Source organism: Seriola aureovittata, chromosome 19 (assembly GCF_021018895.1).
Source record: "Seriola aureovittata isolate HTS-2021-v1 ecotype China chromosome 19, ASM2101889v1, whole genome shotgun sequence".
NCBI classification, from domain to species: Eukaryota; Metazoa; Chordata; class Actinopteri; order Carangiformes; family Carangidae; genus Seriola; species Seriola aureovittata.
The window spans coordinates 5,766,983-5,793,295 of record NC_079382.1 but is presented as its reverse complement, the minus strand read 5'-3'; the positions used below and the strand labels follow the sequence as shown (position 1 = coordinate 5,793,295).

Genomic DNA, 26,313 nt, shown 5'->3' with positions numbered 1-26,313 from the left:
GATGTTCACAATAGATCACTGTGGGAATTTATCATTTGTGAACTACATTGTCCAAAGTTTTATGCGTTTGCGCCTGTCGTTCCGCTCTTCAGTTAGAAAAAGAAAAGAAAAGAAAAGAAAAGAAAAGAAAAGAAAAGAAAAGAAAAGAGAAGAGAAGAGAAGAAAAAAAAGAAAAGAAAAAAGTGTATCGTAGAGGACAGGAAAGGTCGATTCTCTTTACTTTGAGGAAGGGAAAAAGAAAAGAAAAAGCAAGATAAGTCAGTAAATTATTGAAAAATTATTAGAATAGACCTAGAAATCTCATGTCCACCGACGTGTACTTGACATAGCTAATAATGGAGTATAATAAAATAAATAGAGAAGAGAAGAGAACTATATTGGGCATATAGACTTATAGAAATATACTGAAACACTTTAGGTTTATGAAATATATTGAATAGGACAATTTATATCAACAACTGATGAATAATGTATAAAAGACTTACAGTTAAGCCTGTGTATGTAAAATATATATTTTACTTAAAAGAACAAAACATACAAGATCTGAAATCATTGCTCAAGGGGGAGAAAAGGAAAAATACTATTCTCAAGTCTAACACAAGAGTGCCTCAGAAGTCCACCCTCCCCTCAAGTTGAAGACCACCTCCAAACCCACCACCGAGCTGCAGCTGTCCGTCCTACAGCATCTCCACCTTCACAACCTCACAGAAACTCCTGGGGCCCTGTAAAGAAAACTGAACATCACAGTCCAGTACAGCTCCACTGTCTCTACCAAAGGATTATAACCTATACACCAAAAACAAACATCATAGTCTATTATAGAGAACTTTGCTGACATTGGTATACATATTTGTTGTGGTGGACATCAAGAGGACCATCAGATGGAGACAAAGAAGTCAGTCTGAAGGATATTTTGAGGCGACACTGACAGCGGGCAGCTCTCCAGCATGCAGGTGATAACATGCGCGTTGTTTATGCTCGTCACTCTCCCTGTCAGCTCCGTGTCGGAGGCTGACTCTTGCCCTGCTGTCTGCGAGTGCTCTGAGTGGAGGACTCACACCATCTCCTGCTTTGACATTGATATTCTCCCCAGGTTTCCAGCAAGCACGGAGACACTGTAAGTAGGCGTAAAAAACGCATCTGTAAAAGTGATTCTTCTGTCTTTTTTTCCCCTGTATTTTGAAAGTAAAGTGCTCTTAACCCCGAGGAAAAATCATTATATCATGAATATTCCTTCAAAGTGTTCCCACAGGGATTTCGAGGCTGTCTGTGATGTTAAGCACTTATTCCATTTCAAGGTATTATTTTTGTCTATTATAAGATTGCTAAGATTGCTAACTCCAAAGTTGTCAGCGAGGATTTTATTCTTGATTTAGTGTGAAATACAGCCAATCTTTAAACATCTTAAAAGTATACTGAACTTATTACAATTCTTTTCATGAAGATTAACTTTCAAGTACTTTAATATTGGAATAATATGACTGCAATAAATAATTCATTCAAGCATGTTATCAAAAAGATCCATTGAACCATTAGCCCACCTTTATAACCTGAAATCATATAGCCCCCTGATGTAACTGAAAAGTATAATGTTAAAGTTAATAATGGTTGGTGTGTTGGTCACAGGTGTATCATGATTAATGTGTAATCATCTATAATTTACCCATAGAAATTTGCATTACAACAGCATCTCCTAGCACTTCAAACAACTACTATCAACATAGTATGTCCCCTGAGTGTTTGTGCTGTTATGAGTTAACTGTATGAGAAACTGAGATGGGTGGAGGAAGAGACAGAGAAAAAGAGAGAAAGAAGAGAGGCAGGGATGAGATGTCCAGTTCACTGGGTTTGTGCTACAGGGTACTGGATCTTTGTGCAAAGCACCCATACTTCACGCATTGACGGTAGATAAGAAACAGTTTGGAAAAAAGGGATGCGCTTCATTACTAAGTGTAGCGCTCACCACACCTTACTACCCTTGCATTTAGTGAGGAAAATAGAAAAACAATCCTACCTCCTCATCTAAATTAATTCAGTTTCTACTTTGACCTTCGCATACAGACATACCGTACTTGTAATGAACTAATTTACAGCCAAACTGCTTGATACACTTTTGCTATCTTGCTATCTGAGACCCCAAAGAATCTGACAAGGATCCTGGGAGCCGACATGATGTAATATGTCAGGGTCACCTCTGAAAAATGTATCAGGGCTTTTACACTTCCTAAATTGCTTAAATACAGGATGAAAAAATTATGCAATAGAGCGCGACCAGTTTGCCGTGGCCTTGAGTGATGGAAACACATGCCCTTCAGGGACTCTGTGGCAGATGTGGAAACATAGAAGCTGGAAGAGTGAGAAAGGGTATTTCCATTTAAATCAGTATTCTTGAATGATAACTCAGACAGTAGATGTTACGCTGAACAAACTGCACTTTTGGTGATGATGTTGTGGAAGCTGGAACATTTTCTAATATTTCAAACACCATCTTAAACATATATGATGAGTGGAAGTTTTGCTGGCATTGGCATTGTCATTGTGAGTATGTTTTAACACTTGTTACTCTCGCACAAAATTCCTCTAAAGCACTGATGTAGGGCTCGGTAAGATAAGGAGAGGGTTCTGCGCTGTGTTATGATAATCCTCATTCCTCTCTTACAGTTTATTGGAACATCCCTCTATCCTTCAATCCCAGACACCACTCTTCATTGCCTCCAACAGCACCCATCACATAAAATTATCTCCCGATCACTGCTCCAATTCACGTCTGCACGTGCCCCTATGTCCCCTACGATTTCCTCACATTCCTGCCCAAAGTTTACCCAGAGCCCTCCAGGACAATAGAAAGACATGAAAGCATGCCACCAAGCGCTGCCCTGTCGCCATCCTGATAAAAATATCTGCCAAATAATCCCAAAATAGACTGTGTGTTGAGGGGGATGTTCTAGCAGATGAGGCGTAAGGAAGTTTGGTTTTGTTGTACGGACACTGAGGAATGAATGACCCTGCTGCCCTGGTCAGGCCAGTGGGGTCCAGTTTCACTGATTCTGGCTGTCAGTTTGTTTGTGCTATTGGCCTTTTGTCTTGTGGATTGTTATCTCTGCCAAGGAGCTTCGATTTGGTCCATTAGTTTTTCTGTCAGCAAACAATCTGAAAATCCTCATGACAAGTTCCATGAATTGGACCGATGAAAAATCACATAATATTTTTATAGTCAAGGCTTGGTGTTTCAGACACTGACTGAGCTTAGAAAGATACTTGATTTTGACAGACTCTAAAAAGTTCAATATTTTTGATAGGCTACATATTTTCGGATGACAAGCTAGCATCTGGTTAGCTTAGCTTAGCACAAAGACTGGACGCAGGGACGCACAGTCCAGGACATACCTTCCTGTGAAATTGGTGAATTGTTTTTACACTTTTTGCTTTGGTACAGATTGCACAAAGAGATAATGCTGATAGTAATGTTAGTTAGCTTTAGAGGCACTGGTAGGTAAAATTTATTACCTTTGGACAGAGCCAGCTGAGCTGTTTTCCCCTGATTGCAGTCTTCTTGCTAAGCTAAGTCTAATGGAACTGGCTGCTGGCTTTAGCATGAACTATATCTAGCATACAGATATTTATGAGAGTGGTATTAGTCTTTTCCTCTAACCCTCTGCTACAAACCAAATAAGCATATTTCCCAAACCTTTTTTCAACTCTGACGGAGGTTTGTGTTCTCAAATCTCTTTTAAATTGCCCTATCATGGACAAAAACTTAGAAAACTTTCTGCACTAATTCTTTTGTTGCCATCTTTTGTGGAAGAAAATGTGTAAACATTCTATTCAAAAAACAAAACGTGAATGCAAAGCAGACGTCTGTGCATGTCTGTGTGTGAGTATGAACATGTGGATACTTAGAGTTTGGAGTCCTTTGTGTGTGTGCACTTGTGGAGGTTACTCCATGCGCCACTGGGAGTCAGAGAGGTGGAAAGGAAAGCACAGACATGCTTAAAAGCCTGCGTAGCGTGACTCCCGGCTGCGTCTGGACGATGCATTCAAATACAATATTTACTTTTTACAGCACATTTCTCAAACACCCAGAGAGTTCCATTTGAGAATAATTAAGAGGAAAAAAAGACTTCAAGGGAAACGTGGAAAAAAAACACAGCAGTTCCCGTCTTTCAAAAGCCTCTGAATTTTTGGATTGGAGTTAAAACGTGATAACTTGTGATATTCGTTGTCCCTCAACCTCTCATCTAAAAAAAAGTGACCGAAGAGTGAAATTCTAATGCTGTTTCCTGAATGGTAACAGATGAGCACTGGGATTAATTGTAAAATATGAAGTGGGACTTTGAACATGATGAGCTGTAGCTGAGATTACTGGAAATACTGACAGTTTCCCAGCTATTAATTTGTACCAATGGATCAAGTAATGGAAATTGTTACTATAACTTCACGTTCTATAATAATTACCTCCTGTGTATATGAGAAAACAAACAGGAATGTCATCTTTTATAAACTTTAAACAAAAATTATTCATTGTCCTAAATACTGTTGTTTTGCCTCTTAATTGGTTGTGTGCGTTCAAGCATTCGGACTGAGAAGACAGTCAGGATTTTTGTAACGACAGCATTTCTACATGAGAGGAGATTTACACTGAATCACACTGGAGAAAGTGCAGGTTGAATATGTAACTGACCCTCTCTACCAGTCACTACAGACCATTACACATCAAAATGAGACAGAACCCATAGTAAACACAGCTATGTTGTCAATCCAATGTTGACACTATTATGAATTATGTGGCTTCTCCCCACTTCAAACTCAATTCCCCACCTGTTTGTTTTCTCGGGTTTCTATCCAAAATGACAAAGTGAGGGAGTAATTTTCTCCTTAAGCCCGCGAGATCGACTCATTGGTCTTCTCTCTTCGCACTTGCTCCTGAGGGAAAATGCATGCTGGTTATTTGGGTTTTGAGCAGGGCGGCGAAACAGCATGCTTCTGACAGGGGTGTTTGGTGTCAGGGTCTGCTCTGTGTCCTTCTGTTTGTTTGAGTTTGTCAAAGCGTGTGCAGGGTGCCGTGCTCCAGTGTCTACTTAGTGACTCAAACCCCACTTTTCCCTCCACATGAGCGTGATTCAGACTCCTGGGCCAGATCTGCAACCTCTGAATTAGTCTATTGTTCCTCTGATGAAGCAAAGGTGCATGAAGATGGTGGCTTTGGCTGAGTCCCTTTTTATACCTGTTTCCAAATGGACACACATACTGTTTGCTAGTTGAGGCAGGATGCGGTGGAACAAAGTGCATCCTGAAATACAATATGACATCAACACATGTGGATACCATCTTAATCTCTTTCTTCTATTATTATGTTGTGATTCCCAAGTCCACCACAACAAAGTCTGCCGTAAGATCACAGGAAAGAGGCAACACATTTTCGCTAGCGACGTATGAGGTGAAAGAGCCCACAATGTACTCTAAAGGAAAAGCTTGACATTCTGGGAGATGCACTTTTATTGCCAAATGTTCGATGAAAAGATCAATACTACTCTCATGTCTATACTGTGTGCTTAATATGAAGCTACTGCCGGCAGCAGGTTAGCTTAACAAGCACAAAGGTTGGAATCAAGGAGTAGCCTGCACTTTCCAAAGGTAGCAAATCCCACCTGATAGCACATCTATAGCTCACAAATTAACACATTATATCTGGTAAATCTGTACAAGAACCCTTCCATAAAAACGACATTTGCTCTTGCCAGACAGCCAGCAGACACTCCAGGAATTTACGGCTCCCTGCCAAGAAATAGTTTGGCACATTACCCCCTACATGTCCTTTTTACACTTCAGTTTTTGTATGGATTAAACAAAACAGATACAACACAACATTTCTGAGCTTTAGAAGTAAATTTTTTTTTTTAAAGCTTGGACAAAACCTTGTTGGCTGCTCACCCGTACCTCCAGCCTTCTTGCAATGCTAACCATGGCTACAGCTTCATATTTAAAGACATGAGAGTGGTATTGATCTTCTCATATAACTTTAAGCAAGAAAGCTAATTTCCGCATATCAAGCTATTTCTTTTTTTGGAAATACAATTTTTTTCCTCCTCCTTTTATGCAAAACATTGCAGCAAGCTAACAAGTTTGACTTACAGATCAGATTCTAAATACTTTCTGTCTCATAACTTAAACCTTATTGTGGAGGTGTGCATCGCATACTTAGGCCTTAACCTTACTTTCTGAAACATTGTCCTAAGCAGGCCCAGACATTGTTTGATTTGGCTGTCAGATCAGGTCCATTCAGTTCCAAGTCTTTGTTTCTTCTCTTGTTCCTAGAATAGGGGGATCTGTTTTACCATTAACTTCAAAGAAACCTTTCATCTAACACTGAAATTCATCAGTGTTGGGCCTTTATGTGTTATTCCCTTTTCTCTCTTTTATTTTTTCTTTACACTTTGTCCCATTCTCTTTTTGCAGTTAGACCTCTTTTTGTCTGGAATTATTAGATCATTGGATTGGATATTGGAATATAAAGACAAAAATTCTATATGTGAAATCTAGTTATTGATAATTGAATCACTTTCATCACAATTAAAATATTAAACATTTCTGCAATGCTACAGTGAAGGTCATTATACTCTCCATGGGTTATAAAATCTCCAGGTGCAAAATTTTTAAAGATGATGAGATTGATACCACTCTCATATCTGCAGTGGTGATCCTAAACTCTAGGTGGCCCCAAACTAAGAAGCCCATCAAAGAACCCCACCGCTCACCTAGACTACTGGCAGACACTACAATTTACATTGTCCCCTGGATGCCTCTCATGTAGTAAATGGGTAGATGTTAGCTACAACAAACATCATCCGGGGCCCCCCTAGGGGGTGGTTTGGAGCAACAGTATGGTGTCATTATGGGAGGTTTAAGGGGGTTTGTAGATGTCATCGCAAAATTTTCTAATATGAAGGGCCATCGGGGACCCCTTTTCCTCTTGGGGGCCCCAAACATTTGCCTGGTTCCCTGACTGTGTGTCCCTGCATATCTCTGTATTTAAAATGAAGCTATGTGTATCCAGGAGACGTCAGCTTAGCATAAGGACTTGAAATAGTAGGAAGAAGCTAGCCTGGCTCAGTCCAAACAAAATCTAAAACAGTGCCTCTAAATCACTGTCTAACACATATTGAATTTATTTAGTTTGTACGAAAAAACAACAACAAAAAAAAAAAACAATTCAATCAAGCTAGCTGTTCCCCATGTCTCCAATCTTTTCTATTTTATTTCTGTTCTAACCTCAACCAACTGTCTGCTGGTTTTAGCTACGTATTTACCATACAGATGTGAAAATGGTATTGATTTTCTCATCTAATTCTCAGCAACAAGTGAATTAGCGTTTCTGCCGAAATGTCAAACTGCTCCTTCAGAAATGTCAAGAACACCTTGCTAAAAAAGTCAAGTCCAACAAACAGATGCTATTCAGAGTAAAATGTGTTTGTGACAACTAAAATGTCCATACTTATTTTTTCACCAGGTGGCTTTTTGAGACCCGTCTGTCAGCTGTTCCAGCAGATGTCTTTGCCAACATGGTCAACATTTCAAGGATGTGAGTGTCGATTTATCAAAATTTATTCTATTCACAGACCCTTCAAAGTTGCTCTCATCCACCTGTTGTCTTTCGACTCCTTTCCCTAAAGAGTGGGAATCTATCCCAGCTCCAAGCTGCCCACCCCTTTTCCTTTTTGTCTCCCACCCAAGCAGATGATATGCTCTCTGTTTAGTATCACTGCTGCCTCCTAATCACAGCTGGAAGCACTAATGCGTTCCTTCATCAGGAATGTTGGTCCTTCGACCGCAGTGGGGCTTGGACATTGGCTAGGTATTCCAGCAGAGCTTATTGGATGTGTGGGAATTGTAGACTCCCTGTAGAGGTGGAGTCTCCTCTGTGTAGAGGTAAAATATACACTCGAGACTTGATCCTCGGCCGCTGAGTCTGACGTCTGCGTCCAAGTCATGCGTGAAGGGAGACGGAGATGGTGGATGAGAGGTTTTGTGTAAGCCTCAAACGGCCACAAGTGCTCACAGCCAGTGTGTCCACTGACTCTTTGTTCGCTGTCCAGATACAGATACGTATAAAATGTCAGCAGATTCTCAAATACAAGCTCTTTTTTAGTTTGTGAATACTGAGGTGTGTTTCATTCAGTGCCTAGTAATAACTATAAGTAAACAGAATATATGTTTTTTTTCTAGTAATTTTGTCATTTTTACAGTTAATCCAGTGCTAAGTTCATGGTTTATTTTAAGAGCATACTTGTTACCAAGTAATAACAAGTGAGAGCAGAGTGACTGATGACGAGGTAATGTATATGTGAGGTGCATACCTTTAAAATTGCCCGTGACTTTAGGGGGGCTTGGGAGACACTTTGGGTTGATAAATTCAGGAAAGAGTTGCAGACTTTGGGATCATTTTTAGAGCCACACACTTACAGTCATTTATGAAAACAGGTCTTATATTTCGCTTTCACGCTTGCACAGTACTTTTCATTCTTAAAAATCAGACAGATGGTTAAGAAAACTCATTATTTTAGATATTGCAAAGATGATTTGTGCATTAGATTTGGTGTAAGTTTGTTTATTGCTTTTAGATATATGTCAGTGGACGTGAAGCTGCAGAGGCTGGAGAGACACTCATTCTACAACCTGAGGAAAATCACCCACATGTGAGTACCTAAAGGAAAAGGGTACGCTATTTATTGATCTTTATTGATTAAGCTGTTCCATTTGCTCTCTGAAAAGAAAAATGCTTAATTTTGAACCTTGCCGGCAGCAAATGGAAGTGTGGAAGAAACACATTAGAAACTTATTTCTCTCCTGCACATCACTTACTGCTCCTCATCAGAGTGGTACGGAGCAGGTTTGCTAATTCATGAGGTTGAAAAAATAACCCTGTTGTGGGATTACTTATTGCAAATTAGATAAGAAACTATTCAATTCAATGAAGTAACTCATTATCTGAATGTATTTGCCGCATTATTACAGGGCCCGGTCTGAGCATGTTAGAGCAGAGAGGCTAAACAGCAGACAGTGTTTGGCTTCTCTCTTCGTCTTCTTCATACTCCAGCTCTTGTTGAAGGAGCTCAGGGGAAAAAAGTCTAGCAAGGTGCACTCTATTCTCAATTATGGGATAGAGATTTATGGCTGAGTCTCCGGGTGGACCACACACTTTCCAGCAGAACACCTCCTAGCACTTCATATATTACTGCGAGACTTCCTGCCTATGTGAATGATTTGTTCCAAGTTACAGCATCTTGTAACACAGCAGTTTGCGTGTACGCAATTTGTTTCCACTCTTCACTTACTGTATAAAATGTGGGCATGTGCAGCTGTTTTAAACAGTAACTATGATTAACAGCCACAGACATTCATTTGACATGACTTGATGCATATGTGCATATCATTTAGCTGTCATTTTTATCTTAATTATCCTTCCCTTTGCTCTGTCTTTATTTGGTTCCTAATTCCAGATATCAAAATACAGACAGAAACGATAATTCAAACTGCTGGCTGTGGGTTGTATCTGTGTTCTGGGGGTGTATTTTGGATCTCTGGGGCCTATTTGCCACTGATTGGTGGGGTGTAGTGCCATACATCAGAAAATGGCATCTCTCTCAGGTTTCCTTCAGGGTCAGACACAAATTAATGCTCTGCTTCCTGTTGGCTGCTTGAGGCCGACAGCAGCTGTGGATCGAGGAGTGCAGTCGGAGCTGAAAATTCAGAGGGGTGGCTGGTGAAGTTTGTATCGTGCCGCCATCGATAAAACCACCACTTTTAAAAGATATATACAGAAGTAAAAATGCACATATTTTCATACTCTGTGGTGTAGATAAATCTCAGTTTCAGTGCTCTATTGGCAAATGATACATCGCAATAATGATTCAATCTATACACACACAATTTATAAAAACTTCAACACTCTGCCACAAAGGAAAGAATGTTTTATCTTTACAGGTATAAGCTGCATTAACAATGGGTCAAATAACTTTGAGTAAGGTGAAAAGTGTAGTGACATAGTGACAAACCCATCGAGATTTATCACTTGAGTCAATTTCCCTCTTTTCTTTCTCTCTCACTCTCTGGGGTTGTTTTGTATCTTTTAGATCACTGTCTTGGTTTTTAACTTAACTGTTGTGGTTCAATCTTCTTAACAACCCAATTTCAAGCTGCTGAAAGCAGCCCTGATAAACATACTGCACAGCACCAAACAGCAGGTAGACAAAGTTAGTCACTGGCTGGTGAATGTGGTGGAGCATTTTGCAGTGAAAAGGTGTTTTTGGTGAGTTGCTGGAGACCAAACCAGAGCTAACAGGAGAGAAACTCTTTCCCTGGTAGCAAGAAGCAAAATCAACACCCTTTTTGTATATGAACAGTCTCTGCTACATTTTTGTCATCATCACATAGACCTCTTTCCGATGATGATGTTGATTATCTTGGCAATACAAACCTGATTCTACTTTTTAGTAAGGATGGATGTGTAGTTAATATGATAAACTTAAAGACCCCCTCCTAACCTTGTTAACCTGTGAATATGCAGTTTTTTTTTTATTATTATTATTTAATACAAGACATATCCATGTAAAATAACCAGTCAACACCATGACTGAGTATTTCCACCTTGGAACTGCAGTGAACCAATGACAGTCTCATAAAAACAGATTCAGATAGCCAGGGATTCATATGTCACAAACCTGAGGAACCAATTGCATCAACTTGCAGGGTCAGGGGACGGGCAAAATAAACACAAAACCTTCAGTTTTCAGTACAGAGAGCAAGAGTTTGCATTAGCACAGTCACTAACACTGTCAGCCACTGCCAGTTACAAGCTAACAAACAATTAAAAAAAAGAAAAAAAAGATGCTAACTATGCTAACCGTCCTGATATGTCTGCTAGTCGCCGATTTTGGCTAACCATCTTGATACTCTTTGCTCTTTCACCGGTCAACCTAGCACGAGCAGCAGTGGTGGGCGGGGCACAAGGCCTGATCCAGAATTTCTCAATGAGGAAGTAAGTGTAGATGTGTTCCAGCCCCAATTTTCCATTTTTTTTCACATATTATGTGGGAAAATATTAATCATAGCCGATTATTTTTACATACTTTAAAACATGTCTGGTGAGGAACTTTAACAAAGCAAAGAGGACCACACACAGAAATACAAAGTCTATCAGCAGAAAGTAAAAGGAAATCCAATTTCCACTGACACTGTGTGATTGACCTTTTGGTTTGAGCCCTAGTTTTTACACAGCAGCACTGGGAAGACTCAGGGACTTCCACTGACCTGACCACGTCTGTCTCCTTTGTTCAGTGTGGTTTGCCAGGTGTGTGTAGAAGGGCCAGAACACACGTTTGAGCGCACCACATGGCTTCAGACAGCAGAGAGAGGTGTTCAGTCCAGCACAGCACAGGGTGGACCAGAGTAAACACACTAATGAAACACTAATTGGACGCCACTTCCGGCCCTGGCTGTCTGCACTGAGTTTCCTTTCTCTTGCACACTGGCATGCACCTTGCTATTTTCTGTCAGCAGGTTTTAAGACTGTGCAGTGTGTCGTTTCTTTGAAAAATTTTGTAATGGTCAAAACATTTCTGTCCTCTACTTATGATCTCAATTAGTTTATATTTATGCGTAAAAATATTTTCAGTGCATCCCTTTCTTGCCTGTTTGTTCTTCCAGAGAGATACGTAATGCGAAGAGTCTGACCTACATCGACCCAGAAGCCTTTAAAAATCTCCCAAACCTTAAATACCTGTGAGTACTTTTCATTGCATACTCTTTTTTTTTTTTTAACTCATACCATTATTGGCATTGAATTCCACATACTGACAACATTATGGAAACCCAAAAAGGACGAGGGTGTAGATTTAAAATGCTTGGGCCTGGTAATAATTTAGACATTGTGATCTATTCATAGAATTGTGTGTGTCAGTATGGGCAAGACTGAGTCATGCTTCATTTGAATTTAATGCAGTGGTACAGGCTGAGTTTAGAAAAGTTGCTGCACGCTCTACACACAGATTAAATCAAACATATTTGGCCTAAGAATGAAAGACGTCAATCTCATGTGAATTCTTGACTCAGGCAGACAACTATAAGCTGTTGTTTCCTTCCAGAGGGCCAAAGTTTACTAGTGTAGAGAGATGCCACCATTACTTAAGCTCTTTTCAAGAAGCGCTGGCCTATAAGAAGCCAGAATCTGACAATGACCATTCAAGTTGCCTATTAAATAAATTGGGCTAGCTAATTCTTAAATGATGCAGTCCGAACAATAATGTATTTAGGTGTGAAGCCCACATTAGATCTTGGGACTGTATTTATGCTAGCAGTGCGCACTATATATTTGCATTACACCGTTGTGTGTTATAATTCTACAGAGGATTAATAATCGAGCAATAAAATGCATCACATCTTTGCAAAGCCCTGTAATCTCTGTTGCATATATCCCGACTGTTTCTATCTCTGTGCTGTTCAGGGGGATTTTCAACACCGGCCTTACTTTCTTCCCCGACTTGAGCAACATTCACTCTAATGACATGAACTTCATATTGTAAGTTACTGCAACCTTACACGTTTTAAATCGAGCACACTAGTCAACATTTATTATTTAGCATTTTAACATCTGTCCTTCGTATAATAGAACAAACAAACATGACTCTTTTAGGAAAGTAATTAGCCTTTAACAGCCATTTCCTGCACCATGCTTTACACTGTTTAAGGGACAGGAAGATGGATGTTTTGCTCCACTACAAAGTGAGTGTTTTTTTTGTTTTTTTTTATGATTTTGACAACGTAATAAACTAAAAGGAATGACAGGGAAATGAAAAAAATCGCGTCTTACATATTTATTCTCCTTTGTATTCCATGTAAGGATGGACAAATAGCAACATTGTAGTTTGTAACACAACACAGCAGGGATTATGGGAAATGTGGTCTCAATTTTGAGAAATACTACCACTAACAACGCCACCTCATAAATTTGATATAAAATGCTACATTAGCAGTTTGTGCTCTGTGTGTGTGTGTGCATGTGTACCCCTCATCTGCTTCACCATGTCCCTACGAAATGAGCTACATCTACAGTCACATCTCTGTCATCACCATCTCAGACAGCCGCTCTATCTAATTTAATTTTCCTACCCAGCCATAATACTTGAGCATACATTCATCAGCTCTACATTCCTCCCGATGCCATTTTCCAGTGAAAGGTATTTACTTACACCACTTCATTTCCTCTCTGTTTGGTGCCTTCATTTGCAGGGAAATTGTTGATCATCCCTACATCACTGACATCCCAGCCAACTCTTTCCGTGGCATCACCAGTGATGTGCTGACAGTGTAAGATATCACATTAAACACACATACTGTATATACTGTACATTCATGTAAAAACATCTGCTCTCACCAAAAAATGTGTTAAGTAAATGCAAACTATAGACTGTATATGATATAGACTGTAGTAAAGTGAGTGCCGTAAGACTGGTTTTGTCCTTTATCCCTAAATCAAACCCAAACCCTAAAATAGCCACTAGAAGAAGCAGGGATTGGCCAAAATGACCTCACTTTAAAAACATGTCCTCATTTTGAACCAACTTGAATCTCCCTGATAACAAAAACAAGTACACAGACACTCACACAGAACAGGCAAGCACATATACTGTATGTGGTTAGGTTTGGGAGTGAAAATAGAGGGATTGTAATTTTAATACACAGAGTGGCATGTTACAGAAAATGTTGGACTAAAAACCACAAAACCTCACCATAAAATGTAAAATAAGATCCCACTTATCTCTGTCACTGCTGCATGGAAATAGATGAAACATTAACACATGGGAAATATTTTTATTCACTGGATTGGAAGAAAATTCTACTAAAATACTTGTTTAAACTTATTCTTTTGTTCCAGGATGCTGTATGGAAATGGTTTCAGAGAAATCCAACATCATGCCTTTAATGGGACCAAGCTAGATCAAGTGTAGGTTGATGGTATTTCTGTTCTGTGAAACATTATTTTTTATAGTGTGACATTGTGGGAAATGCTGCTGTCTTACAGAGAGTTAGATGAGACCATTGTCTCATGTCTGTGTGATAAATATGAAGCTACAGCCAGCACCTGGTTAACTAGCCTACCTCACAGACTGAGCTAGCATGGCTCTGTCCAAACAGAAATCCACCAAACAGCGCCTCTAAAGCTCATTAACACGTCATAGCTTGTTTGTTTAATCCATAGAAAAAATTAAGTGTAAAAACGACTGGTGGTTGTTTTATAAAGGGTTTGTTCTGGAGTATATCTTAACTATTTCCACCTGTTTCCAGTCTGGCTAGGCTAAGCTAACTTGTGCACACATGAGAGTGGTATCAATCTTGTAATTCTCAGCATGATAGCAAATAAAAGCATTTCCCAAAATGTCAAACTATCCCTCTAACAATTTTGTTCAGCAGTTTCAGATGCACATCAGCTGATCGTTTAGTTTAAACATAAAAATAAAAAAATTCAACTCTGGAGACACAATTTTATTTTATCTGGTGTAGTATCTGTCGATTTAGAAACTTTACATTTCTCATAAAAATTGGTTGCTCAGTGTTTTGCCTGGATTAAACCACTTCTGACATCTGGCATGTGTATTTCCTTTCCCAAAATTACACTACAAAAGCAGCAGGATCACAGCTGGGTCTCTATGGGCCTTCTCATATGCACTGAAAAAGGGCTTAAGCCCAGCTCTTGATTAGCAAGCTGGAGTTCTCATGGGAAAATATGTTTCCAAAAGTGGGTATCAGGAAGTCTGCATTAAGAGCCCCCTTCTCCCATACACTGAGTGACACTGGACCCTAGATTTGTGTCAGACTTGTAGAAAACAATTTCACACTTGTATATTCAATAGCCTCACAAGGATAAATTATGAGTCAGTGAGGGGAGAATAGGTAAGAATTGCTTCCTTTTTCTCTTTCGACGAGTTTTCTTCTGTTCTTGTCACTGCCTGGTCCTGCATATTCAGGATATGAGGTATTGATGATATTAATTTAAAGCCCCTCTCCTCTTTTACAACACCTACACACAGCCCGGGTCCTTCTAAGAGCCTAATTAAGCCATTGGTCTGTGACTAGTGAGTCTTACCACATGGGTGTTTGTGTTGGCACCTGATCCGCTCTGAGGGGAGAACTGATCCCAGCGCAGCCTGACCAAGACAAACACATCCCTCACAAGTCTATTATCCTTATTAGATTTACGGGATTCAGGGAGATGTGTATTGAGGGTGCAGTATGTTTAAGGAGTATGCCGTCGCATCTTATACTATCTAATTTGAATCAACAACGTGATCTTGATTGAGACCTTTTTTTCTGTCATGTTTCACCCCTGAAATGAGAGAAAATAAACACAGAAATGTGCAGTGATGAGGCTTGGGAAAATATTATGCCATGCCTCGCCCCTGTCAGACTGACTGAAACATGAAGGATAACTTTTCTCTTAATAAACTTAAATTTTTGCTTTCCTGTCCCAGCGACCTTCACAGGAATAAGTATTTGACCAAGATGGATGAAAGGGCTTTTGCGGGCGCCATCAGCGGCCCCATGCTTCTGTAAGTACCTGAACTACCCGAGTACTCTGAGCCTCTCTTATCGACTGCTCATAATTGCACACAATCCAAAAAGGTGAGTTACATCCATTTATGTCATGTTTTGACCTGAAAATGGCATCGATCTTCTCATCTAACTCTGCAAATTACTATTTCAATAATAGATTTCAAATTTACAAATAGCAAACCATTTTGGAAGTGTATTTATATCACTAAGTAATAGGCCTAGTTTGGCAATTACATTACTTACATCAAGTTAAATGTCAACAGTTTCCCCATTCATAATGTGCAGACTGGATGAGACATGTCTGCGACATTGGATAGCATATCATCAAAGTGTAAAAATCCAAAGCTCCACAGCTGGAGGAGGAAACCTGACACTCATTGTGTGCAAGCATGTGAGGGAGAAACTTCCGACGTTTGTCTGATACTGTTGTGTTTTTGCAGTTCTCAAGGTTATTAAAGCTGAGTTGCTCGCTTTTTAAAAGGTGCGCGATTTACCACGGCTATCTAGTTGCTATTGTGGCTCCAATCGAGCCGCTCAGCGTCTGGTTAGGTAAATAGGGTTCGTGTGCAGGTCTTCTTCTTCTGTTCCACTGAGTAACATGTCCTGAGTGAGGTCACCTCTTTGAGGTCATGAGCTAAACATCTGGGAATGACAAAATCAGGCTGACACTCATAGGGTCTGTGCTGCTTTTTTTGTGCAGCCTTACACAATGTGCCCCATGAGAGGAAAAGAGAGGAGAGGACAGAGAAGTGGGGAGAGCAAATGGGACTAAAAAAGAACAATTGAGCTCTTAGCAAATATGAAATTATTTGGCTTGTGTTTATTTTATTTAATAGAATTAATCATTGACTTAGGTGTAATGGGTTAGGAAACTAAAGAAAGCACAAGAGAACTTGGCCTCTCCTTGGCCCCTCGTGTCCGACGCTGTACAGCTGAATGTCCCGATAAGAGGAATGTCCTGATAATGGGATCACACAGGATGTTGGTGAGATTGTCAATCCCCTGCACGTCTCTGTCCCGATGAGGTTGAGCTGGCTTTGGCATGACAGGCGAGCGCGAGAAATACCACATGTAATTGCTTAAAGATGATGAAGGAGTGAGGAGCTCACTCTAGGAAACAGATGGAGGATGTTGTTTAATCCATGTGTGAGCTCTCTCGTCTCATCAGATCTCTGTTGATCTGTGAAAACTAGGTGCTGGGTGGTGACTACGGGCTGTTATTTGACTTAAATGAAAGTGTGGTGCTCCGTATTATTTATTACAATACGGTGTGTAATATAATAGGAGGGAGGTGTGCAAAAAATTGCATGTTATCAACCAGACGTAGCTCAGCCTCGATGACACAGTTTTCCTTTCATAATCCTTTGAAAAATTCAAAGCGTTATTTTTTTTTAACTTGTTATCCAGCAGCAGGTTGTATCGTGATCCTTCCAGTCTTCTGTCTGCCAGTCTATTTTCCGGTGGTGAAACAAATACTTAAATCTAATGTTTCACAGACTATGGACTTAATGTACGGTCCAGTGAAGAAGAAGAGCGGCAGAGTGGAGCGGCACTGTGAAAGCATTGGGAAAAAAAGTAATATTCTGACTTTCCCTAATGTATCCATGGTGTTATGTGACTGACTCACGGAGTAACGTACAAAGCTCTAATATCAGGCTTGAGTTAGGATGTAGCTAAGAATTATTGGGTAGCTCAGGCTCCTCTCCTCTCATCGCCACTCTGCCACTGTGAAGGGCAAACTTCATTACGAATATATCATCTTAAATTCTTTCATTCTCTTTCTGTCATGAAGAGACGTGTCCCTGACAGGGATCAGCTCCCTGCCGACCACAGGTATGGACTCTCTACGGGAGCTGAAGGCGCGCAATGCCTGGGCCCTCAAGAAACTGCCACCTATCAAAACCTTCAAGCACCTCACCATTGCCAACCTCACCTACCCCAGCCATTGCTGCGGCTTCAAAAACCTCAAAAAGAAACGAGGGTGAGCCTTTGTCTCAGTTCTTCATTTTGCATTCGTCAAAACAAACTTATGACAGTCAGAAAAGTGAAGTGGAGGCATCTTAGGAAGTGTGTCCTGGGTGTACAAAAAACAGGTAGTCTGTTCATGTAATGTGTTTGGATGAGCTACCACAGTGAGTGGGGCAGCTGCACTTCTATGGTGTGGATCTTGGCAGGGATTGAATCAACTCTCTGACGTGTTTACCTATAACTTCATACAGCGCTGCCATAATTAGTGTCACTCATTGCTGTTATTGTAGGAAGAATGTTGAGTCAGAGTCATAATGACTCTCAAAACAGGAATCCCTTTTCTTCAATTGGATATATAAATGATTTGATAGTACTCTTAGTGCTAGTGAGGACTGCAGCCAGTCTTATGTGTGTTTGTATGCATTTGTTTTTCAGCTTTTTGGAGTACTTCTTCTGTAACCTGACTGCTTTCAACGACCAGCATCACAAACGCTCTGTGGGGCCCCTCCGCATGCCTTCCCTCCAGGGGGACAGCATTGTGGAAACAGTCCCAGACCAGGAGCCAAACGATGGAGGTCACAGAGAGTCCCACCAAGACTGGAGGAGAGGTGACTTTCATGGCAGCCTCCACTACCACGCCTATTTTGGGGGGCAGCCGGATGAGGATGTGGGTTTTGGAGAGACCCTCAAGAACCCCCAAGAAGACACCAGCCAAGATTTTGACAGTCGTTACGATTATGTGGTGTGTGAGGAAGGAGAGGAGGTGGCGTGTGCACCAGTGCCCGATGAGTTCAATCCTTGTGAGGACATAATGGGTTTTGGCTTCCTGCGAGTGTCTGTGTGGTTTGTGAGTCTGTTGGCCATTCTGGGAAATGTGGTGGTGCTCCTGGTGCTGCTCACCAGCCACTACAAGCTCTCAGTCTCCCGCTTCCTCATGTGTCACCTGGCCTTCGCAGATCTGTGCATGGGGATTTATCTGCTCCTTATCGCCTCTGTGGACCTCCACACACGGGCCGAGTACTTCAACCACGCCATAGACTGGCAAACAGGTCCTGGTTGTGGACTTGCGGGTTTTTTTACAGTCTTTGCCAGTGAACTGTCTGTCTACACCTTGACAGTGATCACTCTGGAGAGGTGGTATGCTATCACCTTTGCCATGAGGCTGGATCGCAAGCTGCGGCTACACCATGCCGCAGCTGTGATGCTAGGAGGCTGGATCTTCTGCCTCGTCCTGGCGCTGCTTCCACTGGTTGGGGTGAGCAGCTATCAGAAGGTCAGCATCTGCCTCCCAATGGACACCCAGTCCACGGTGGCTCAGGTCTACATCTTGTCAGTGCTGGTCCTTAACGTTCTGGCCTTTCTTGTTATCTGTGCTTGCTACTTCAAGATCTACTGCGCAGTGCACAACCCTCACTACCACTCTGGATCCAAAGATACCAACATCGCCAAGCGCATGGCGGTCCTCATTTTTACTGACTTCCTGTGCATGGCGCCTATTTCCTTCTACGCCATGTCAGCAGTGCTGGACCGGCCGCTCATCACTGTCTCCAACTCAAAAATTTTATTGGTGCTCTTCTACCCACTCAACTCCTGCGCCAACCCGTTCCTCTACGCCATCTTTACGAAAGCATTCAGGGGGGATGTATTCATCCTCCTCAGTAAGGTGGGGCTATGTCAGCAGCAAGCACAGCTGTTCAGAGGCCAGACGGTCTCGTCGAAAGGAAGCAGTGGGACATCTCAGGTCCGTCGAGACAAGGATAAGGTTAGGAAAGGAGGAAGCGGGGGCCAGGAAGAGGTGCCCATCCACCTGAAGAAATGCTCCGGACATGCCTACCATCAAGCAGTGAGCCAGCAGACAAGCCCTGAAGAGAGCCAGAGCCTGAACACGTGAGCCGAACACCAGCTTGAAGTAGTAAAAAAGTAAGACAAGTTCAGGAGGCCTTGAAGTGTTTGTGGACAGATCTGTTTGGATATTTAACAGAAAGCTCCAGTATTCTGTATCTGCTTCAACTTTCAGGCCAAGTTCAGCTGTTTTCACAATTTGGGCTGTGATGATTTTATGGTTCCAGTTGTTGGAGGATATCAAGTGTCCCTGAAATATGAGCTCGACTTCATCTCACTTGTAGCTCTTTTTTATTCTGATGGACTGGCTAGAATAGAACCGATATTATTATAAGGAAAACATAAAGATAATACTCAAACATACACATTTAACTATGAATAAAATCAATTTTTCAGTATCTTTAATTATATCTTGAGTTTAATTCAAATTATGTGTGCACAGTCTCGCATTAAAATACAGGGAAATATGACAAATTGTATTAAGTAATTCATTTTCCAAAGATAAGACCTTTCTGGGGTAAAATATTTATACTTGGCTATTGTGTTCAAGGACAGCCTGCTGGCTCAGTGCCGTTCAAACAGTTTATGCAAATATAAAAACATTGCGTTTCTCATCGTCTTATCAATACCTCTGTATATAAGTAAGTACATGTAAGTACATGCTAACGTTTGGTGATTTATTAATGAAAGCAGGACACATTGTCTGTGATTTTTATGCATTTCTGAAGTGTGTTTACCTGAAGCTGAAAAGTAAAGAGCTCGACTGTTGAGTGAGTGTTTTTACAGCTAAAGTGGACTCTGTACTTGTACTTAATTGTGGTTTATAACTGCACCAAATCAATATATCGCTTTCTTAGTTTAATAAAATATGTGCTTACTTTTGTTCTTTATGTCATTTTTATTGAATATTGTAACTTTCCACTCGTTGCAGGAACCTCTTCATCTCCCAAGAGCATATGATCCAATTACAAAAGTAAACACGAGACATATTTTGATTATTAGCCATTTTTCTACAAATTACAGACAGGTATGATAATCACAAATATATACTGTTAAGGCCGTGTCTCTCCTTTGGAATGTCATGGTTGTTTTTCTAGCATGATCGTGATATTTTTCCATCCTCTTACGGAAACAAGTGACTTATACAATCAGTGGAGATAGCTTTGCCTTCGCCGGGAGAGCTTAAAGCAAATACAGCTGAGACATATGTGAGCTGCAGAGCGCTGTAGCTTGTGCGATATTGAGCTATTATGAGTTAAAGGACACCCTCTGCCAATGGCAGCTTAACATCTGGTTAGCATTTCATCTGCTGGGTGACATTTTTTAGAGGAAATATACAGATGAACGGGGGGGAACTTTCCAGGAAAAAGGGATCATTTTTTTTTTTTTTAAATTTTGCTTGCAAAGTTGAAGATATTTGACCAGACTGCTGGACAGTTTGTTTCATTATGGGAAAAATAATACAACATTCCCAAATCTATATAACCCCACTGCAATCTTAAAGTGTCAGTGAGTTTGAATTGGTCGAAAACCTCAAAACTGGAGGGATTTCTACTTTTAAAGTTGAAAAAATTAAGAGTGGCATCTGCTCACTCTGTTCCAGACTTAACTCACACTGTAAATTGTGAACAGACTAACAGGACATCATTTTCAGCTGAACGTTTTCCACAGCGTCGTGTCCATCTCTTCCAGCCACCCATTAACAACAATCCAGTGTGGACCCTTCAAATGCTAAGCACTCTTGAGCTGGAGCGTGATGTGCCTGGCTGCGTTTGTGAGGGCCTACTCCCTTCCACTGCCAGTTAATGTTAACTCACAGTTCATACTTGTTTCACGAGTGTGTGCATGTCAAGGTTGATAGAAATCAAAGTCACTGCACAAATTGTGTGGGTGTCTGGGTGAACACGAAGAGACTGGGGGTGGTGACATATATCTGTAGAACACTCGGTCATGAAGTGTTTTCTCAAAGCCATCAGGATCATCATAGAGAATTTCACAGAGATTTGTGGGTAGGTGCACAGCCCAACCAAGAGACAGAAAAGGTCAAAACGAACCGATCGAGACTTGGACTGGATTTATTTTGACATTCTTCTGCTAGCTGGTTCTCAGGCCTGCCTGATTATTCCTCTCTCGGTATTTCAAATAAACCCATCTCTCTCCTGAGCAGGGCAGGGCCCGACGATGCACCTCTCTAACACCAGATTAGGTTGCTAAACTCAAATACAGTGGGAACAGAATCATGAGAAGAAGTGAGCGAAGAAACTGAGGTTTCTGTCAGGAGATTTAGAGTAGCCGCGGTCGCTCGGAGGAGGTCAGAGTATTCAAGTATCTATCCAGCTCTTGTTCCTGGGAACATGAAATCCCTGCATTTATGATGTCATTCCTCATGTAATTCCATGGGCCACTAGACAAGGACGGTCATCTTGAAGAGTCAAGTTCCGCTCTCTCACAGAAAACTCTTGAAAAATTACTAGAGTGAACCATGGAGTTGTATTAAAACATTTCTCCCTGTGTTGTTATGCAAGCAGTTTCACCCATTGCACACACATAAACAGGACAAGAGTTTTATTATTTTTGCTTTTATATAATTTAATAGACTACATGTCACAGTGGCATACAGGTGACCCATGCATCCATGTAGTAAATTAAGAATCTCCAGTATATATTTTACCTATTAATTCATTTGGTTGGTGCAAAGGATTGTTTTTGATACTTATCTATTTTTTTCAAAATCTTCTAATAAATACCAAAAGAGGCTGAGGCCGCACTTTGAAACAATATTTGAATTTTTCCCTTCTGCCAAATATGATTAGTCACCTCCATCTTACTGTGACCTATCAGCAGAGGTGTGGGGGGGAAACATACAGCTTGGACTCGGCTGGTAGTATTCTGTCTGATGTGTCTTCAGATCACGTCTAAAGGCAAAAGTGTTTACAACTGTTATGAACGACCACGTTTGAAGGCAGAGTGAAAACCTGCTTCTCACCTCGACACACCTGCTCAGAAGGTACGCTTGCCCGATTGTTGGTTTTGGAAATTTAAAGAAATTGTTCAGTGCTGTTCGCCCCTAATTCCAGGGTCAGAAGTCGTGAGGGGAAGTTTCAGACGGTGTTTGGCCACCCCACAAGCACTTTGGTCAAAATATACTGAAACCTTCAGACTTGACTTGAAAAATCACTAAAGACTTGCAACTTGACTTTAATATCTTGTAACATCGCTTCGACATTTTGCCTTGTGCCTTCAAATGACACAAAGATAAAAAAAAATACATCAGACGACAGTGAATGGCAAATCAAGTCAGGGATATAATTCAATCATCAGCCTATAGGCTTTTTTCACAGCAGACGTTTTGACTTTTGACGTTACTAATAACATTAAGGACAGAAACCATTAATTCTATTATTTACACTTATGCTTTTCCTGCTGTGACATGTCAAAATGTCCTTCTTGACCTATCACATTGCGGGAGATGGAAGGAAAGGTGTGTTTGCTAATGCCAAAAAAAGACTTCTTTAGGACTTGAAACATAAAGTTAGGATTTTCTCTTAATGTGGAACTTCATAGCCAAGATTTTTACACAGCTCTGTCTATTGGACACACTAGATCCATTGTGGGACACTGTAAAAGGCATGAGACAATGGAGAAAAACCAGCAAAGGAGGAATCTCCATTAGAAATGGATAAAGGCTCTTTGTCCCAAAGAGCTTCACATTTTTCTGAGACTGTGGTAAACTCAACATGCCACAGCCAACAGGCCTGGCTACTACACTGCACTGAAGCCAACAAACTTTATTTCGCCATGCAGCTGATTGGCAGTCACCATCAGTTAGCTGGTAAGCAGAGAAAGCTATAGAGTCTAAGCTAGACATCTCCAGGGCCTCATTATATGTCTCATTTGCCAGCAGCTCAGACTCTTATGTCTGAGTGCCCAGGAGTAGCATGAGGGCCCACTTCATCAAGAGCAGCCAGGGATACATTCTTCCTCCACTAGCTCTGTTCAGGGCTGAATACGTCTTTGTGAAGTGTGATATATTGTAGAAGTGACAGCCTGCCTCAAATCCATTTACAATCAAGGGCAAAAATCTCCATGTAGTTTCTGATTCGGCCGTAATCCCAGACAGCACCACACCTTTATCTCATAATTACCCACAAGGAAATACACAGGGATTGTATCAGTTTGGGTAGGAATTAGAGGAAAGGCAGCGAGAACGCCCATGCTGTGCAAAGCCTGACAGCCATCCAGACACTGGATTATACAGCTAGAAAAGTGGAATTGAAGACAGACTGGGGCAGATTCTGGGTCTCACGCCTATGTGGGATCAGATGTTGTGAGGAAGTGATACCATTCAGGGGTACTTGTACTCCAGGGGGTACCTATGCAGTTGAGTGAAAGCTAGTTAGCAAGAGAGAAAATCTAAATAGTTAGCAGGTGATAGATACTATATGGGTTAAATAAATAAGTAAAAGTAATGGGTAAAGAGCTGTAACAGCCAGTGCTTGAAGTGGAAGAAGAAAAAGAAAATGTCCCAGACGATTATTAGCAATCAAGGAGACTGATAACCAATATTTGGAACTGATATGCCAAGACAAAACTACTACTATATGAGGACTCTCACTGTGGCGTCCAGGTGTTTCTATTATTTTGTCCACAGCATTTATATTAATGAAGGTAGGCTAAATAACAGAAGCACTTCTCTGTATAGTTCAATACAGCTCCAAACACTACATCCTCCAAAATGATCAGATGAATCAACAACTCTCTAAAACTATTACAATAAAAACCGATTACAACCTTCATGCAGGAGGTTTTACTACAGGGCTGTTGTATTAGACTACATCAATTTTAGCTACATGTTCCTAATAAACTGACAACTGAGTTTATATCACCATATAATATGTTTTACCCCTCCCCGACCCCCTTTTAAAATGTAACATGTTTACTCAAAGACATTTTAACTGACTTACATTATACTTTTATCAGAAAACATTTTTACAGTGATTTTACTTATAAGAGTCAGTGACCTAGTAACAGTTAATGACCGTTCAGATGTTGAACATAGACTGTATGTAGGTGTTGATGTGCTGCAGTCAGTATAGTGCCTCATCTTCAGCTGGTTTCTGTTATTGGTAGTGATTATTGCTGCTCTATCTAAACAGTTAATGTTGCTGTTTTCTTCATCACAGTGACTAACTACCTGCTGTACATTTAAACTTAAACTAGTTCTGCTCCTGCACCCAGAGCTCTCTGCTCCTTTTAGGGACTTTCATTAATTCAGCTGTTTACATGCTATTCAGATCAGCTACTTACTTTAGCTTAGCAGTTAGCGCTAGCTTCTCTCTCTCTCTCTCTCTCATACTCAGTGTGTCTTGGATCAACAGGTGAACATGTTTATCAGAGTGTAGTGTAGTGTTGTTGTAACTTCAGTGTAGAGGACTGTGATGTTTATTACATATTCAGAGATGTCTGCTGTCTTACCTTCGACACACGTTAACTTGAACTGGAGCAGTCTGTGCCCGTCTGAGTACACATCAGCCTTCCGCGTGATAGGCTATTACTCGTGACGTGTAACGAATCAGACGGTGCTGTGGGCGGGACACCGCGACACTCGTTTGGTGAGTTTAGTACTTACTCCCGGCCGTTTCTTACATAAACAAACACTGGGGTCACTACTAATTGCCCAGAACCTGAAATGGAGAGGACAGAACCGAGGTCCGGCAGCTAGTGTGAACTGTCGGTACGCAAGAAAAAGTAACGGTACTCTAAAGAGTAATATAAAGATCAACGTGCGTACCAGCCCACTTCAAGCACTGGTAACAGCTACAAGTAATGGATAAAGAGTTCAACAGTTACCTAAAAGTAGGCTAATGGATCACAGTTTAAATAAATTGTTTGGTAAATGCAGAGGAAATAGCTAAAGGTAATGCATTAACAATTGAAATAGCTTTAAGTGATGGATAAAAAGTGGAGGTAATAAGTGATGGAGAAAATTGTTAACATTAGGCAAAAGTAATGGAAGTAATTGTAATGGATAAATGGCTGAAACTCTCTGCCACTAAACTCATAGTGGTACAAATGCAAACTTTACCAAACTGAAACAGATTAAAAAAAAAAAAAAAAAATCAATTCATCACAACACATTTAGAGCATGACTGATGTTGATGACGGGGAACTGGAGTTCAGCGCTGTGGGTACAAAGCACAAAAAAAGGATGACAACCACTTGAGTAAGGCGATTTTGCGGGTGTTTTAAGACTTGGACCTGAATTAAAAGAAAGACTGATTCTGATTCATTCACCTGATTAAGGTTAAGAGTTGAACTAAAAGACACTTTCTTTGTTTTGCAAAGGACAACTTAATGCATTCAAAGGACAACCTCCCAAGTGTTGTTCTGAACGTGATTTAATAAAAAAAAATTGAATGAATAACACAAACACATTTGCGTAATTATCCATTTAGAACACATATGACAAAACAATTAGTTGTGTCGAATACATTTTTAATAGACATCCTTTTCATAAACTCATTTATCATTTGTGAGTACCAGAACTGAAATAAAGTTCAATTGGCAGACACAACATTCAACAATATGGGGATTAACATAAAATAATATGAGCTAGTTAGATTTTTTTTTAAATCATTAATAAGGAGGCAAGCTACTGGATGCTGTGTTCTGAAAGCCCAGGAGCTCTTAGGGTGATATTTTACTTGAAAGTTCTCTACTTGAAATGTGTTGGAAACCTCTACCTAGGCACATTTATATTTATTTGCACATGGTAATGGGCCATTCAGTGCCTCTTCAAAAGCCTTTTTTATAGACAACTCATTTCAGGATCCATAAAAGAAAACAGATGCAATTATTTTTTGTAGCCAATGAAAAAAATTATAAATAATTAAATTC

The 26,313-nt window shown here is 40.5% G+C and overlaps 1 protein-coding gene across 2 annotated transcripts; it reads left to right on the top strand.

The window, feature by feature from the left end:
• Window positions 1-136: 136 nt before the first annotated feature.
• tshr (thyroid stimulating hormone receptor) lies at window positions 137-20,299 on the top strand. 2 transcript variants are annotated; one of them, XM_056405784.1, is made up of 10 exons: window positions 137-1,117; window positions 7,508-7,579; window positions 8,619-8,693; window positions 11,704-11,778; window positions 12,500-12,574; window positions 13,285-13,362; window positions 13,931-13,999; window positions 15,525-15,602; window positions 17,399-17,587; window positions 18,010-20,299. In XM_056405784.1, exons 1-10 carry the CDS (start codon window positions 948-950, stop codon window positions 19,463-19,465), a joined length of 2,337 nt encoding a protein of 778 aa, XP_056261759.1. In that variant the 5' UTR covers window positions 137-947; the 3' UTR covers window positions 19,466-20,299. The 2 variants fall into 2 exon arrangements, with proteins under 2 accessions (XP_056261759.1, XP_056261760.1); XM_056405785.1 differs by lacking the exons at window positions 137-1,117; window positions 7,508-7,579 and adding an exon at window positions 10,978-11,035 and having other exon boundaries at window positions 8,625-8,693.
• Window positions 20,300-26,313: the final 6,014 nt, after the last annotated feature.